The sequence below is a fragment of the Rhipicephalus microplus genome, chromosome 3 (genome assembly GCF_043290135.1).
Source record: "Rhipicephalus microplus isolate Deutch F79 chromosome 3, USDA_Rmic, whole genome shotgun sequence".
Lineage (NCBI taxonomy): Eukaryota > Metazoa > Arthropoda > Arachnida > Ixodida > Ixodidae > Rhipicephalus > Rhipicephalus microplus.
The window spans coordinates 8,315,449-8,332,835 of NC_134702.1; the positions used below are offsets into that span (position 1 = coordinate 8,315,449).

The 17,387-nt window shown below is 48.8% G+C and overlaps 1 protein-coding gene across 1 annotated transcript in view; it reads right to left on the minus strand.

Moving 5' to 3' along the window:
- Positions 1 to 1,653: 1,653 nt before the first annotated feature.
- Positions 1,654 to 17,387, minus strand: part of LOC119163989 (paired box protein Pax-3-A) — a 70,299-nt gene continuing 54,565 nt past the window's right edge. Inside the window, exons 4-7 of the mRNA XM_075888821.1 lie at positions 10,863 to 11,101; positions 9,464 to 9,659; positions 6,951 to 7,066; positions 1,654 to 4,236 (exon numbers count right to left, since the gene is read on the minus strand). Of these exons, the coding sequence (XP_075744936.1) occupies positions 4,000 to 4,236; positions 6,951 to 7,066; positions 9,464 to 9,659; positions 10,863 to 11,101 (788 nt within the window). The 3' untranslated portion in view covers positions 1,654 to 3,999. The remainder of the gene's footprint in view (positions 4,237 to 6,950; positions 7,067 to 9,463; positions 9,660 to 10,862; positions 11,102 to 17,387) is intronic.

Genomic DNA, 17,387 nt, shown 5'->3' on the forward strand with positions numbered 1-17,387 from the left:
TTCCGGGAGTCTCTCGTGGGCTTGCGCTCGACATGAGGTACGTTTCCTGCATTGAGCGCCTAATGCCTGCACTAAATGTCGAGCTGTGTAACCGAGCAACCTGTAAAAAAAAAAAAAAAAAAATCTCGCGGCAACGCGTGTTGAGCGATGTAGAGCTAATAACCATGAAAAGGGCACATTAGATTTTTGCTTGGTTTCTTTCAACCCGACCTTCTCGTCTTTGAGAACCGTTCTCACAGCGCGTACTTCTGTACTCCCTCGCGTTCCACTCGGCCCCGACGTGCAGAGGAACGGTGTTACCAAGGGGGTTGATCTAATGCTAGGCCACCCGGCTGACTGTGTTCGATTCCGTGTACGGGGACCCCGCGCGCCAACTGTTTCTCCGAGCGCACGGTGGAAACCGTGTTTGAGGGGGAGGTCACTACTACCAGCGCACTCTGCCGGCGACAGGCTGCTATTTGGGACGCGCATGTCGCGCGCGCCGATTGTGGTGGCGCAGACAGGTGCCAATGAGGCTGCCGGGTAATGACCGGGCCCCGCGGAGGTCCTCTCGTGTTTTGGCAAGTGGCCATTAGAGGCGGCGGTAGGTCGACCCGTGCCGTCGTCGACGACAGTCCCGCCGCGGGCTTGTTTTGCGCGTCCGCATCGATGCTGCTGCTTTGCCTGTCACGGCGCGGACCGGCCTCCTCGTCACGGGCGCTCCCGTTGCACGCTGCCGATGACGCGTAGCACTGCGCGTGATCGGTGAGGGGCGGAAGATGGCCCCCGCATAGCCTGCCCGCACCCAACGGCCAAAAACAACGCCCCGACAACCGAAAGAGCTGGATAGGGCGCGTGTTCCGCGGTCCCTGCATGCAAGGGTCACTCTAGCGACACGCGGATGCAGCGGATCGTCGCTGCGTTTTGCTCCGTTCGCGGATGGCTGAAGAAAGTGAGCTCTGCCGCTGCTTGCACCGGCGGCCTGGGTGCAAATCTCCCCGCGCCTGACAGGGGGCGCACGCGCCGTCTGCGGCGGCTGCTTTGAAGCGGCCGCCCGCGGGGCGGGGCGCCGTCGTCCGGCGTGTGATAATTGCGGGCCCCGTTGGCAGCCTTTGAGGCGCCGCCTGTCAGGTCCGTGACGGCCCCGTGGGTGGCCGACCGCCGATATTCGAAAATCCCGCGCTCACCCACCTCGTCGTTGAGCGAAGTCCACGTCGAGATGCAGTGCGGATCGAGAGGATGCCCAAAACACCTGGATTATTTGTGGCTTCTTTCGAACCGCCATTCCACTAGTTGGCGCTCGACGTCGACTGGTGAGCGCGAGTGTCGCTGCGGTAAAAGGGAAAGGCCGCCAGTTCTCCACATTAGCGGGGACCATTCCGTGAGACTCGCGTAACGCCACGAATTTAAGTAGTAATATTACTAGGATATGAACTAGGATATTAACTATTCTGGACGCTGAAAAAAATGTGGGGGCCTGAATTCTGCAATGCTCAAATGAAGAGGGAATTCCATCTACTCGAAGCATATTTGATTCTCCAGCCTTTCGAGCTGGAATCACTGGAGTGATGACCCAGCTTTGGCAGTGGCACTGTTCCTTCCGGGTTATAATTTGCCGAAACACCAATCTGAAAAAAAAAAAAATCTTCCAGAGAGAGTGACAAGGGCCATTCATAATGGTGTAATTTGTTTTTATTATCATTGCTATTATCGTCGCTTTGAAATATCATTGCCATCGTTCAGTGTGTGAAACTCATCGCAGTGCGAAAAAACAAACAAACGGAGCAATGGATTGGCGCAGCTACATAATGATTCTTTGGTTTGCGGCATGGTAACTCTCACACTCATGTCTCTGTCGCCTCCCATAAAGCCTTATTTACATAGTCGACGTGCACTGTTTGCCATCGCATTAGAATGCAGCTGCAACTATCGTGATCCAACGGAGTGTGTGAACGCCTCTGACGCGAACGCACTGCCCTACTGTCATTTTTTTGATCCCCATCCTAGAGCTGTTTCTCTCTCCTTCTATCTTTTATTACTGTAATATATGTAGGAAAGCCGATCGCTTTCAGGTAAAGCCTTTTTCTTCTTTTTTTTAAATCAGAGGCCTTCCCGTTTGACGTTATGAGTGAGATTGCGCTAGCCTTGCGTTGTGTAGGTCACGAACCGTCACCACCACGATGCGAGCACTGTAGTGGCCATACAGCGACGCTACAACAGCGCGTCGTGACTGAACTGCAACCTTGATCCGGCAGTCCGCAAAGTCGACTCCTACAACTTTTGTCTTTGACACTCCGTGCACCGAAGTTGAAACCAATGACAGTTAGATAATAATCTGTGGGTTTCAACTTCCCAAAACCACGATATGATTATGAGAGACACGGTAGTGGAGTGCTCCGGCAATTTCGACCATCTGGTGTATATCGCACAGTGCACGGGCTCTGCCAGTTCGCTTCCACCGAAAAGCGACCGCAACGGAAGAGTTGGTTAGAAGGAGATGCAGCAAAGTTCTGTGCACAAAATATTTATCTGACCGTACACCGTCGCGGAGGCTTTCCTGTGGAGAAAATATGAGCACTCCACCGACACTCCACCGATATCCAAATCTTCGCTATGATTGGGGGTGGAAATGCGAAAGATTTTCTGCAAGTCAGTAGCTCGAGATCACGTGACCTAAGCCGAAACGTCACGCGTGACGTCAGTGTAGAGCGGTACGTTTGTGTTGACTGTTGCTCTGGCTCTAGTGGTGGTGGTAAAGTATCGAAAACTGGCCCCTCATTTACCTGGGCCAGCACAGACAATGGCAAAATACACTAAGACAAGAAAAGTCATGTAGGGTTTTTAGCCGTGCTAATGAGTCAATGACTCCCTTTTAAGAGGCATGGAAACACTCTTTGGAAATCGTAATAGTCATTTGGAAGAGTCGTGCGACCAAAACGAAAGTTAAGGAGGCACCTTGCCTCCTTAACGAGAGTCACACTCGTGGCAAGTAAGTGCTAGCCAAAAAGAGCAAAGCATGCTTTCTTTTTCCTCGAGTGTGCAAATACTTATGCAACGCAAGGTTGGAACCTCGCCTTTTAAACTGTACGGCGGTGTTATGACGTCGCATGTGACGTTTTCGCTCTGGCCATCTCACCCCCAGTAGTTGATGTGCAAGCAGGCCTACATATACATCAGTCATTTCAAAGCATTTGGCCATGGCTGCAGGATCTAACGACATCTCGTGACCTAAAATGGTAAAATTTTCGTGACACTAACAACCACGCTGTGACAGCGTGTTTCGAAGCTTTTCTCAATTAATTTTTTTAACCGTAATGCAGCGACGGTTGCCGGTAATCAAACCCGATGCGGCCACAGTGGCTGGCAATCGAACCCGCGTCCTCTATAGCCGTGTTCGCTTGAAATGAGGTGTTCACACACACCACGAGATTCGATAGTGGGATGTCGCTGTAGCTATGGATTCTCGTACAATGACAGCGGTACACTAATGCAGTCAGGAATTCCTTTCTGTGCCTGTCTTTTTTTTTTTCTTGCTCACCAGCTTACCAGTTTGATTGGGCCACAGTTATTGCAGCCGTTTAGATATGCATCGTCTATACCACCGGAGATCGGTCGTTAGAGTGCTCAGCTCCACTGCACGGATTGCCGGCGAGACGTACTAAGCTAAACGGTGGTGTTCCTGCTCGATCCGGAGAAATGTTTTCCAATCCACATCGCAGCATTCCTTCTTGGCTTCTATACATTGGGTACAGATTTACGTCCCTCGCTATACGGCCGTGTTCTATCATGTCAACCCGGGGAAGCTTTAGACGAGCGAGCGATCACTTGGTTGTTCACGAATGCACCTCACTCAAAATTGGGCGGAAGCGTAGACCAAATTGTCGCGCGCATTACTGTTTGCACGAACGACACCCGGGGGCTTCTGGGAGGTCCGTCGGATAGGCAGGCGAGCTCTGACAACACGAGTGGATGACAAGAGGTGCCTGCAGTGCGCTATGTACAAAAAGTCCGGCAGCGGGGTCAGAGTGGCAGTCCCTTGATCCCCTGGTAGTACATGGTCGCCGCCTTGATGTCCATCCCGGCGCCACTGTACGGCGGCGATACGAAGGCGTCCGAAGCGAACGAGGACGGTTCGGTGGCGGTGCTCGCAGCCGTCGGTGCCATGGACAAGGGCCAACAGCTGGGCGCTTGCGAGCGCCATTCGTCCGGCTGCTGGAGGGCCCCGTATTCCGCGGGGCTCGGCAGCATGTTCAGCATCTGCATATAGCATGTCTACCATTCGTATAACCAGATCCCCCGTACAACGAGAATGTGCGAGATTGCACGCTTCTTAATGCAGACGTGACACACACACACACACACATTATATATATAGTATATATATTAAAGGTGCCCTCCAGCACATTTTTTATTCTTAAGTTGTGTTTATTTCCGTTCGTTTTTACAGAAATAAAAAACTGTGAGGGAAAAGAAAAGTTGCGTATAAAATTGCTCGACTAGTTTACAGCCCAGAAAAAAAAAGCGCAAAAGAGAAAAGGAGTAGTCGGAGTGGCAACAGCACCACGGGAAACACATGACACTTCACAGGCAGTATGCTACCACAGGTCTTAAACACTGGAATTGGAATTCTCACTTATAAGCATAAAGGTAAAGTAAAAATTATTAGACTGTGTAAAAAATAAAATAAGAAACACGATAAAGTGAATGTCCTTCAAAAGCAAGCATATTTCTAAGTAATTATCGAATGGGTTCACTATATACATGACAGGGCTACCAAGCTGTGAATACAAAATTTTCTTGCTTACACAAAATTATTGAAATTATTCACGATTCCTTGTGTAACCGACGCTTGTTCTTTAAGCATTATTTGTACAGAGAAACACGTGCTTAGCATTATTTGCGGATCACATCAGAATGATTTGCTTTGTTTAATAATTATTTGAACAAAAATGAAGCGATGATTAACAGGTATACTGATTTACTCTTCGTATTGGGCGCCATTTCCTTCAGAAGCTTGAACATTTGCACTCTGCATAGTGTTGCTCATCTTTGGTGATAAACACGGAGTTTGCACTCGCAGAGAGGCCACGCAATCAAACCGTCAACCTAGAATTTCAACGTGCCAGATAATATATGCTGACTTAGCTGAGCCCGCTCGGCGCGGCGCATATTCAATGGCAGAGAGTCGCCAGTGCAGGTGTCGAAGCGGGGAGGAGTTAGTTACTTTGAAGAAAACAATTGTTTATTAACCGCTTTCGTTCGTATATTCCGACATTCACCCACACAGCTTACCGTGTTCAGATTGAACGGGTATTCGTTTCCGTGCGGTAAAGTTGACGCGAGCGCACTTCTCAACTGATACGGAGGTGTTGCTTTATTTTCCATGTCGCAAATCAGCAGTGATAGTTAAAGAATCTAATACCGAGACGAAAGGTAAGTTTTAAATTGGAGTTATGCGACCTGTGTAAAAATGCTTCACATCTAATTATAGCCTCAAGTAATCGCGCGCATTCCACCGCGCAGCACAACCAACCAATCACAGGAGTGCATCTGAATATTCAGAAAACAAACTATCGCGGTTACTTAAAAAGAGTATTCGAAAAAAATTAAAAAGGAGTAACAGTACTATTGAAGCGCGAAATTTTTACATGAAAACTAAAAATTTATTTTGAAAAAAGAAATCAGCAGGAACGCATTCAGGAATTCGGCAGCAGTAGTTGCTATTTTACGTACACAGCCTCCGGAGCACTCGACAGTGCAAGGTACCATGAGACTGTCAGTGTCTCAGAGCTGGCTATCGGACAGCAGTGACTCTGGCGTACATGACTCCGGCAAGAAATAATCGGAACATACGCGTGCCGTTTTGCTTGGTCACCAGATGTCCTGTCTGATCCACTCCTCACGTACTTTCACTTGGAAAGCCCGGATAGCAAACTTATCTGGGCCTTGTATGAGTGGTTTCTACAGCCTACAACGCAAGAGCAATTACCACCCATCGCACACCCATTCACAGGGAACAGAAAATCGCGTGCCAAACCAGCGAAGCGCCTGCCAAGCACTACAAAGAAAGGAAGGAAGCTTTTCCGTGCCTAACAGTACCACCGTCGCATTGTGGCCAGCACAATAAACGATACAGCGGCCAAGGTTAGCGATGCCATCGGCTGCGTCGTTCCCGTTGACTTGCCAAACATGACGTCACCCAGACAGTGTTGCCAATAATTCTGGCAAGCCAGGTGAGCGTTTCGAGGCAATCTTTAAAATTCATTTGACCATCTCTCAAGCCTGTATTTTAAGCATAAATGACGAAAATGTGCTGAGGAACGTAGACACGTGAATTCATTGGAATTCACTGATCTCGAAAAGTCACCGGAATTGGCCTTTAAGGGGACACGAAAGAACTAAATGTTTTTTTTTTCTCTTACGAGGAAAGTACGATTTCACAATTCCGAAAACACTGATCCTAACGCGACACGACACTTGGCAAGTGAGAAAACGCGCGAAAGTAACTGCGGGTGGAGACACCACCTTGAGATTCCCGTACCAAACACTGTGACGTCATAAAATTATGACGGCGTCTACTGGGCCCTATGTATAGCTTCTAATCAATAAAACTGAACTACATTGTAATCTGTGGGTGCCATGGACTTAGCATACAAAGTTTCAGAGAGTTTGATCGACCCAATGTCGCGAAAATGCGAAAAACACATTGTGAGATTTCTTACGTCACTCAGAGATTTAGGCGCGAAATTTAAAAATGAAACTTGAAAACTGATTTTCTCCGCCAGTTATGAACTTATGACAGTGAAAATTATGGCATCTCAGAGGTCAGTCTATCAATTGAAACCAACTCATTGATTCTATTTAGAAATGAGTAACTTAACAAATAGCTGTCAAAGAGAAGTGTCCAGTGGCTCAGGCAATCCAGGCGTCATGCAAAGTGTGGAAAATGAAGCGTCTGCTTTGACACGTACCTGCGGCTTGATCGGCTGCTGGGGCATGCCATAGTGCTGGTCAGCGCAGTATGCGCTCGTGCGAGGGTCAGACGCTGCATGACTCATGGTCGAAACCACGGACGACGGAACAGCCTCTGCGGGAGATAAGCCATGCGCTCACACTTCAATTGTTCAGCTGTACATCGCTACGTGCTAATGAATAATGTAACCGCGTGCTGCGCTCTTGTGATCCGCTCTAAGGAAACGCTGTTGCAGTTATACTGTTCGTGCATATTAGAAAGTTGTTTGGCAGATGGCACACATGACTGCTCCGCAACCAGAGAGAAAAGAAAAAAAAATAGGAGGGATCACGTCTATACCGCCCACAAGCCAACCACATCTGCAGCCACTTGCTCCTCACGTTCGAGCTCATTTCCCATGATGCTTCTGTTTCATTTTCTTTATTGATTGGCTCGTGAACAAAAACGAAAATTGACGAGAGCGCGCGCCCAGCATCCACAAGCTAATCTCCTCAGACGCCACTCCTCCCCTCGTTCTCCATACCCTGGGCTCAATGTTCTTCTTTCATCTATGATGATTGGGCTTCAAAATTTTCACGTGATGCTCCCTACAACTACTTCTCCCCCCTTCGCAACTATATCAGCCATTTTCTGTGGGCGAGCACCCTTGAGCCAGCATGACCATGTAGGCTCCCTACCTTTGTAGCTTCTGGAGCGCCCTCTCAAAGCAGGATTCTTTGGCACTGACTCACCACGGCCGGGCTGTACTGCACCTTTGCACGCTTCTAGACCGGCCATGCCCATGCGTCAAAGGGAGCAGCGATATAAAGAGCGTTGCTGTGGTTTCTGAAACAGGACTGAACAATACGTTGTGGCAGTTGACGTTCGTGATCTCCTCTAGTTATACTCGCCGTCTTATTTTTTTTCTCTCTCTCATTCTCTCTCCGGAGCGCTGCTACAGTGGCGACCTTATCCATTAAGTCCAAGAGTGACTATGTGTAGAGGTCTCTAGTCCACACAGTGCAAGTTCTGTCGACGGCAATACCAGGATCAACCTAGGTATGTAGAACAATAGTAACAGTGCCGCAGCCGATGTTTCGCTGCCTGGTCAAGTAGTGTTTCGTTTTGTCACGTTTCACAGGTTCCTCGAAATCGTTTATTCATATTAAAGAAGAGCAAATACTGATTTTTTTTTTTCTCGTCTGGAGGAAGGGATGAGAGTGTTGCGTATAATTGATGTGGAGCGAGGGCTCGGTATGCAGGCCAGATCTGCAAATGAAATCCCCCTGCATAAATTGCGAAGTATATAAGCGTGAAATATTCGTCGTCATGGCATGGCGTAGAAACGTGCTCTTGTTCTTGGGCTATTTTCAGTTTTATCAGTTTTGTCTCGACCTAAGATACCTTTTCACACTCGCAGCGGAGGTCCAGCTGTTACGGCACTCGACTGCTCACTCGAAGGTCGCGGGTTCGATGGCGGCCGCGGAGGGTGCATTTTGATGGAGGCGAAATGCTAGGCCCGCGTATATTTAGGTAGGTTCAAGAACACCAGGTTAATCATTTATAAGGGTATACAGCGCACCACGACAGGGACACAAAAAGAGAGACGCACACACACATAGTGCTACTTGCTCTCTTTTGCGTCTCTCTTTTTGTGTCCTTGTCGTGGTGCGCTATACCCTTATAAATGATGAACCCCAACCAAGTAGACCGGCAACGTGCCTTAGCAACACCAGGTTGTCAAAATTTCCGGAGTCTTCCACGGCGGCGTCCCTCGTTATTTACCGACGAAGTTCTGGGGGAATTCAAGAGTATGGTGTTGCAATTCGTATGCACAATAGGTAGAATGGGCAAGCATCGTGGCAATGTAACTATGATTTTGTGCGAAAAATGTTCGCACATCTAGCGAGTTTCCAGTGTGGTGTTCGATACGAGCAATATTTTTGCGTGTATTTACGCTCGTCTTATACTGAAGCGATGTTCAGCATATGAAAGGTTTATGCAAAATTAATTTTTTTATTTCATTTAAAGTACAGCTCTGCGTGCGTGTTTGTCGTACCTTGGTTTTGAATTCTCGGACATTTTTTGCCTGCGCGAACAGTAAATACGCTGCTTGTGATATAAAAAAAAAAAAGAAACGACGGAGAATGGCCGATTAAAATTCTAAAATGAAACTCCTAGGGAAGTAAGTCGAAATGTAAAACACTGCAGCCTGCTGCTTTTCGCTACAGCAGGCGCATGGAGTCAAGCTCGTTCTGTTTAGTATTGTATTTGCATAAATATATATAACACTTTGAGAAAGAGTGGCGTAATTTCATTACATTGCACCACGTCGCTCAATAGTTTTCTTTTGGCAGTAACTGCATCCCACTTCTGAATGAAGTATAGTTGTAACCTCGACTGCGTACTTTTTTTTTTCTGTAACGTGCACAAGTGCATGACAATTAATGACGCATGATAAGCGCACAGTTGAGTACGCACCGATTTTAACTCGTTCCGAGTACGAAGAATCAGCGGGGAAAGTCCACTGACCTTGCGGCGCCTGGGTCGCATGGTGCGGCGGCGCGTAGGACTGCGGCTCGGTGGGCTGCTGCAGGAGATACTGATTGGCAGCGGCTGCTGCTGCGGCGGCGGCCGGGTACACGGGCATGCCGAGAGACGGGAAGCCGTTCATGGGCTGGCTGCCCATCTGCTTGCGCCAGCGCGCGCGCCGATTGCTGAACCAGACCTGCATGCAAACAAGCACTGCACTGTGAATCGAGAGTCATCTCTTGCCGACCAGCATGCTGCAGACGGCTTATATAAGGCGACCACATCGCCGACAATTGTTGCGTGCACTACAGTTCCGAGAGATCACTTCCCTCGCTGCTGGCTGGCACCGCCGGTATTTGAAGGAGCGAAGGCCGGGGATTTTCAGGTGTGGTGCGCTTGCTATACATGTATACCGCATGGAATAACTGCAATCACCGAATCCCATTTTGAGCTGCCATAATCTTGTATAAGGTAGTGATATAAATCCCGCATGCTTGCGCGTTCAATATTAACATTGTTCTTGCTGTGGTCAATCCTTCAGCATTAGCGATTTCATTTCACTCTAAACAATCAGTGAGCAAAACACGAATTTATCAGGGCAATACCGGATTTATTTTAGGTATGTCACTCTCATGCTTACCTAGCAGTCCAACTTCAACTCTCCATCCCATCCGCGTCTTAAACAAAGTGCCCGAGTTGTTCCTAAGGCGCTATTTCACAGCAGCGTATAAAATCAATAATTACACCACTTGCATACCATTCGGCCGACTGCAGAGCGTTCGCTGCTGTGTGACTTTGCAGGTAATTAATTCACTAGACCCGCCACGTGGTTTACCTAGGGCACTCGGCTACTGACCCGCAGGTCGTGGGATTTCTGATGGAAGCGAAAATGTTTTGAGGCACGTGTGCTTAGATTTGGGCGCACATTAAACAGACAAAGGTGGTCGAAATTTCCGGAGTCTTCCACTATGGCGTCTCTCATAGTCATATGGTGGCTTTGGGACGTTAAATCCCAACAATTATTATCAATTAAGGCACAATAATCATGGTTATATGCACAAGAAACATAGCACATAACAGCTCCAAACACGAAATAAGAACAAGCTCGAACAGCGCTTATTCTCATCCATCGTTTCTGTGTACCTCGTTTTATTTATAGCACTGTTACTTGCCGTGGATTCCAACCAACTAGCCGGGTAAACGACACTGATCGCGAATTACGGCACTAGCACGAAAAACGGCACTAGGCGTCTGCATATGCTCCTATCCTCATCCAACCATAAACCACTGCCACTTAATTAGAAATTACATTTTAGACTCATCGGCTGTTCGTGAAGTTGAACGATCCGATAGCGAGCGTCTGTATAGGCCTGTGTGCGCATGCAGCGTGTGGGTGTACCTGGACCCTTGCCTCGGTGAGGTGCGTCCTCTGGGCGAGCTCCTCGCGCGTGTAGATGTCCGGATACTGGGTTCGCTCGAACGCCTTCTCCAGTTCGTCCAGCTGCGTGGCCGAGAAAGTGGTGCGCGACCGGCGCTGCTTGCGCTTCAGCGTCAGCCCCGGCTCGGCGGTCGGGTCGCCTCCGCATTCGCCGTCGGAGTACGAGTCCAGGCTGCACTCACCGCCGGACAGCCGGGAGCCTGCGTTCAGGTGGCGATCGGCTGCTATTATTGTTTCGTGTAACATCGGCCACGCATGGTTGTGTAATACAGGACAGACGAGAAAATCGACTATGCATCTCGCCAACGAAGGCACTGCAATTATCCTCTCTCGGCTGCTCACATACGTGACCCTATAAATAAATGCACTGCCGAGGCTGCCACGTCAGCTTTTGCACTCCGTGCAACAGACCAGAAAGAAGGTAACCCCTCTCTGAGTTGAAAAGGGGTGTAGCCCATAGTTGCTAGTTTAGGTATAAAAAGCAAACGAAATTTTAGAGAACTCTGAATTCTCGGATATGCCCAAGTATCGTGGCCGAATTCATCGCAGTACAGGGAATGAAATAATCTGGGTTGCAGGACTAGCATAGAATTGTCTATGTACTGCTCTAATGGTTACAGGACAAACGATTATAATAAAATGCATTGATTTTTGCCATTCGACACGCTTTCTTTTTTTGTGTGCGAGGTCTAAATATGATATACACATATGGCAACGGTCTTGAAGCGCTGACTTGCCGACGCAGAATTTTTTAGGAAACCATTAGAGATGCGGAAAACACGTCAGGGTTCTGAACCAACGTGTTTTTATGTGCTCATTTATGAGCTATTCCTCTTGATTGGGCATGGTCTATGCACTGATTTCTGTAGTGGTGGCCCCAAGTTCAGAAGTGACAACAACCATTTGTTTGCTTATTCACTACTCCGCTAAGCCACTCCAGGCACTCCTTGAAGACGCCGCCATTCCTTTCAAGAGCATGGACGAAGGAGGACGTTACGCATAGCATGCACCATCTTCCGGGGGAAGCTGCCATGGCATGCTCACGCATTAAAAACAAGAAAAAACTATCATGTGGTCGCAACATTCATATACGTAGATGAATTACCAGCTAAGCTGTCTTGACGTTTTTTTCAGTAAACGCCTGACAGGGCATTTCAGCGATTGCGGAAGGTTACTTTCTTACTGAGCCTCCTGATCTATGAACACATTCCTTTCCCGTTCCTTGCTGTGCTCTTCCCCTTGGTATCGGTTGGGCACCGCACAATACCTTGATGGAACAATACGAATAACAGTGATCCAAGTCGCTCACAGGGTGCTCATATTGGTCGTTGCGTGTATACAGAGCGTGGCGTACGTGTCCACAAGGACGAGTACCTCGGGAAGTGCGGCGTCATCTGGTTGGCGGTGGCACTACTGCTCGCACCATAGCACACTGTCCCCAATGTTCTCCGCGCCCTCCACGCATGACCTGCACTGCGAGGTATACTGTCATCCAACGACGTGTCAGAGTGCCGTCGGTACACGTCAGAGCGCAGCGCTTCTGCACGGGCCTCAAACAGGAGTGCGCTGCCGGAACTGTGATCATATCCGCTCCGCCGAGATACTCATCTTGTGGTCTGCGTAGGGCCAGGCTTACCTGCGTAACGGCCTTCCACATCGATGTATCCGCTTTATACACCCTGGTTCGCGCCCCTGTTGGCCATTTCTTCCCGCAGTCCTGCTGGACTGGGTCGGTAAAGAGGGATAGCTTTCTGCACAGGTTCACGCCTGCTGTGTTCGTACATCTAGTGTAATGAAAAACGCGCCAGCCCCACCGCGTATCGTTTGTGAGATGAAGACAACCATCTCAGCTTTCTTGCTCCTTGCCTCTCGTGCTTCAGCTACACCATAAGAAGCCACTCTGTACAGCCTCTGCTGCCGTCCACCCAACCTAACGCTGACCACGTTCCGGCCACTGGATCCCCGTGGACATGCAGACTACGGCGTTGGCACATACACCACTACTGGCACATGAACTGCCTTACGAAAATCACGCACCACTGGAAAGTTACACCATCGTAAACACCGCCGTTGCAGCCCGTTATCAGCTTTCAGCAACGCCTGTCGAACATTCTCCTCTTGTTGGGCAAATAGATCTGCGGCGGTATTAACGCACGGATCCGAGATACCGTACTCTTCCGAGACTCGGTGCTTCAATGCTTCGCCTTCGGAAAGCGGCTCGTTGATGTCCAGTTTGAAGCCCAATGACTGATTGATTGATTGATTGATTGATACGTGCGGTTTAACGTCCCAAAATCACCATATGATTATGAGAGACGCCATAGTGGAGGGCTCCGGAAATTTCTACCACCTGGGGTTCTTCAACATACACCCAAATCTGAGCACACGGGCCTACAACATTTCCGCCGCCATCGAAAATGCAGCCGCCGCAGCCGGAATTCGATCCCGCGACCTGCGGAAGCCCAAAAACTGCAAAACGGCGAATCACTATATACACAAGCGCCAGCGCACATCGCCGAGGCAAGCGCGGCAGATGAGGACGCTCCTCTAGATGCGCTGTGTCTCCCTCTGCTGTCTACGCACGGAGTCTGCACACGAATGCGAGCCTGCCATAGAGCTCTGCCATGTAATGATCTCCCTCTTTACATGGCAGCAAATACTGCGCGGGTATTGCGAGTTCCGGCGCCGGCCATCATCTCCTTAGGCGCATCCTTGTGCTCGTGAATAGGTACGAGTTCCCATTTAGAACTTGAATGACATTATTTTGTGACTAAAGTACTAACTCAATGGGAGGCATTTGGATTAGAAACCTGTACAACTTCTGCATTATATTGGCGACACGTGTGTGACCACGAATGGGATGAGGCCTGGTCGCTATCAACTTGAGTTATTCAGCCATCGTAGCAGAGACGACACGGACGTGGAGAGGTTGTCATGAGCACATCCCGCTAGAGCAGGCGCCCTTTCCACAGAGAACAACACTGGGGAGTGCGATTGAGGGATCCAGCTGTTCTGGCGGGCGAACCTTTCTTTACTACGGCGGCCATTTAATTACGCGCACGCGGCGGGAAGAGGAAGGAGGCAAGAAAAAAAAAAAAGAAAGTTGGTGGCGGCGGTCGAGTGTCCTTCCTGAAGCTGCTGCAGCCGCCGCCCCGAGCGCGCGCGTCGCGATTAATGGCGGCCCCGCGGTGGGGGCGTCACGAGTTGACCCCGCCGGCGGCCCTTGTGGCTCACCCCCCCTCTTTCTTGCCATACCCCACAACTGCGCGTAGACGTCGCCTAGTGCGTGATACAAGCGCGGGGATACACCCTTCTCCGCGCGCGTTTCCGTCGCGCCGCTTCCCTGTGGACGCTGAAGGCGGCTTCTTTCGCGGACGCCGAGGATGAACGAGTTGATGTCTGCCCCATTCTAGAACATCCATGGGCCAGACAGAGAGCACGTCAGAAGACACGAAAATTGAAACATTCCGCAAAACCCGCACGGTTCCTATTATTCGCTCGCGTACGACGACTCGAAGGCGGAAGCAGTCTTCTTTTTCTTCTCATCGATGTATTGATACCCCCCCAGCTCCCAGTCGAAGGCTTTCCGCATCCAACGTGGTTTATGCATTGCCTCCGGAACTGGAGCCATCACTGCAGCAGACCTGATTTTGCAATGCCTTCGTGATCGGCCCATCCTTGACCAAGCGATGATGCCACGTAGTTACGCCACCATGTGAATGTGACCTCATGTTATGTTAAGCCACAATGACGTCACATAATTTTGCGATCTGAGACGTCGTGACGACGTCATGCAGTGATGTCATCATGAGATTATTTTTTGCGTCGCTCGTGTTGCATACGCAAAATTTTTGCGATTGATTACGCATCTCAGGCCTTGGTGAAGGGAATCTGAGGAGGTGTAGAATTTGGCGATTCAGCGAATGCGATTCGCATAAATTTAAAGGAGCACTGAAACGAATATAAGATATTTTGGGATTGTTGCTCCAAATAAGAACGCAGATTTCAAGGACCCTAAATATAATACTGTGGTGCCTGGGAATGCATCGCATATATTTGTTTATACCGCTGCCTTGAAAAAAAAAAAACACTTTCGGTTTACATATTGAGAGAACGGCTTCTTCGTGACGTGTCATGGGAGTGTGATGTCACGATAAGACCGCAATGCGCGACGTACTAGTTTGTATAAGGTTACATTCTGTCGTAGAGGCCTCCGCCATCACTCGTGTTTTTATCGTTTCTGTTTCTGATGTGTACAACTTGTTATCAATTATGCAGCAACCACGCTTCGAAAGCTAGTGCTTCCCCCTCTTCTTTCTTTCTTTCCGCTGCAAGGGCTTTCAGAACAGGAGGAAGTCAGCGCAAAGGCCCCCTAAGCATGCTCGAAGCGCCCTCAGCCCAGCGTAAGATGACGCGTTGCAAGGCATGAGACAAAAAGAAGAGAGAAAGAGAGAGAGAGAGAGAGAAAAATAATAAGTGTGCAAATGAGTTTTCAATGTAACGGCAAACAAATGCAACCCTATATGCGGCGAATTCAAATGCCATTATGCATTAGGTACAGTTCACCATACATGCATGTTAACACCACTGAGAGAAATTGCGATGCGCCGCGGTAGCTCAGTGGCGCTGCAAAGCTCGAGGACGCGGGTTCGATTCCCAGTCACGGCGGCCACAATCCGATGAAGACAAAACGACGCCAAGACAGAAAAAAGACGTGTACTTCGATGTTCAGCTCGAGCAAGGTTTCGGTAGTATATGCATGAATGCGACCACGCCATGTATAGGTGTAACCAATTCAAGTAACTGAAAGCATAGGCTACGTTACTTGTATTTAATTGAAGCGTGGTAATCGTGAAATAAAATGACGTGGGTGTGGACAAAAAACAACTGGCCGCCGCCCGAGACTGAACCCACAACCTGAGCAGTACGCGAGCGAGGCTCTACCAAGTGAGGCAGCTTGGGCTAGTTGGTATGACATGACGATAGTTATGGTGCGAAAACAGAACGACGACGTAGATACAAGTCCTTCGTGTCCTTCTTGTCTCTGCGTCGTCGTTCTGTTCTCGCGCTGTAACTATCGTCATACCAGGTGAGCTACTGTTGGGGTCGTTTCCCATCCACTTGCTGCTGTAAGTGCGTGCTTGGGAGTGTTAGCCAGCACCACTCGTAGGCATAGAGGAGAATGTGGAACACTTTCTTTTGCTAGATGTCACCACGTAGCACGTAATCTTAACTGACCACCTCCTTTTACATTGTAATCACTGTACCTCCATCAAAGACTGCAAAATAAAGTCCCCTATACGCTCTCCTTGGCAAAAAGCAGGTCCTTTAGTCCACCGTCCTTCTTTCGTCCACGTTTCAGTAAAACGGCAGTAACTGGTTTACAACTTACAAACGCCCCCAGGGCCATATGTTGATCCCGCCTCATATGCTGCGGAAAAGGATCGGAAACGTGCACCCACCACGTGTCGACGACAGCTGACGTACGAGAGGCGTCTATATCGGAGAGTTCGTTCTCGTATACATCAAATGCAACGTCATGAAAATCGTGCACGAAGTTCGGTCAGCAAGATGCGCGTATGTGAGCGTCTCACGTTTGGCTGTCGTCATTGTAAACGCTCGTTTCGCGAAAATGCAAAAAATGAAAGCAACGAGGCGCAAATCGAACCATAGCAACATACCGACAACAGCAGCTATAGATTTGTTCGTTTCTATAAGCCATGGAGTATATTCATTTATCTCTGAGCCTAAAACAAAAATAAATAAAAGCCAATCACGTTACGGTTCGTGAAGTATATATTTCTTGGTGCGAATGCATCTGCTGCATCGTCTTGCCAAGGCTTCCATAGCATTGCACTTGATCTCTGAAATTGACTGTGGTGCTCTTGCACACCATCTGTTAAATGGTCGTGCGAGGATTGTCTTTTGTTCACCACAAGTGGTATGCGTCGAAAAGTAGTGTACTCGGATCGGCTTTCGATATATAGGGCCCATTAATCGAATTATGGTGTTTCTCGAGCAAGATATGTGTTTATATGGCGTGCCCGAAGTGGAAGATAACTTTGCTTGCCATGCACCCGAATCTACGAAGTGCTCAACTTATTTCTGTTTAGTCGTTGCCATCAAAATGCGGCCGCCACAGTCTCGAAACGAACCCAGGTCCTCAAACTTAGATTCGCCAAGTCTTAAAGGGACACCAAAGTAATACAGTGAATCGTTTTAGATTGATTAACTGTGAATCTGAGAACTAAAATGCCGTTAATTGCACCATTATAGGTTTGTTGATCGAGGAGCAAATGGTCACATTTTCATTTTTAAATTTCGCGTAAAAATTTGCGCGCGTGACGTAAAGGGCATTAAGGAGTGTTTGTCGTATTTTTGGCAGCATTGGCTTAATGAAATATCCTGTAAATCTGTATGTTAAGCGTAAGGCCCCGTCGGAGGACAATGCGCTTCATTTGTGCTGATTATGAACTACGCTGGACC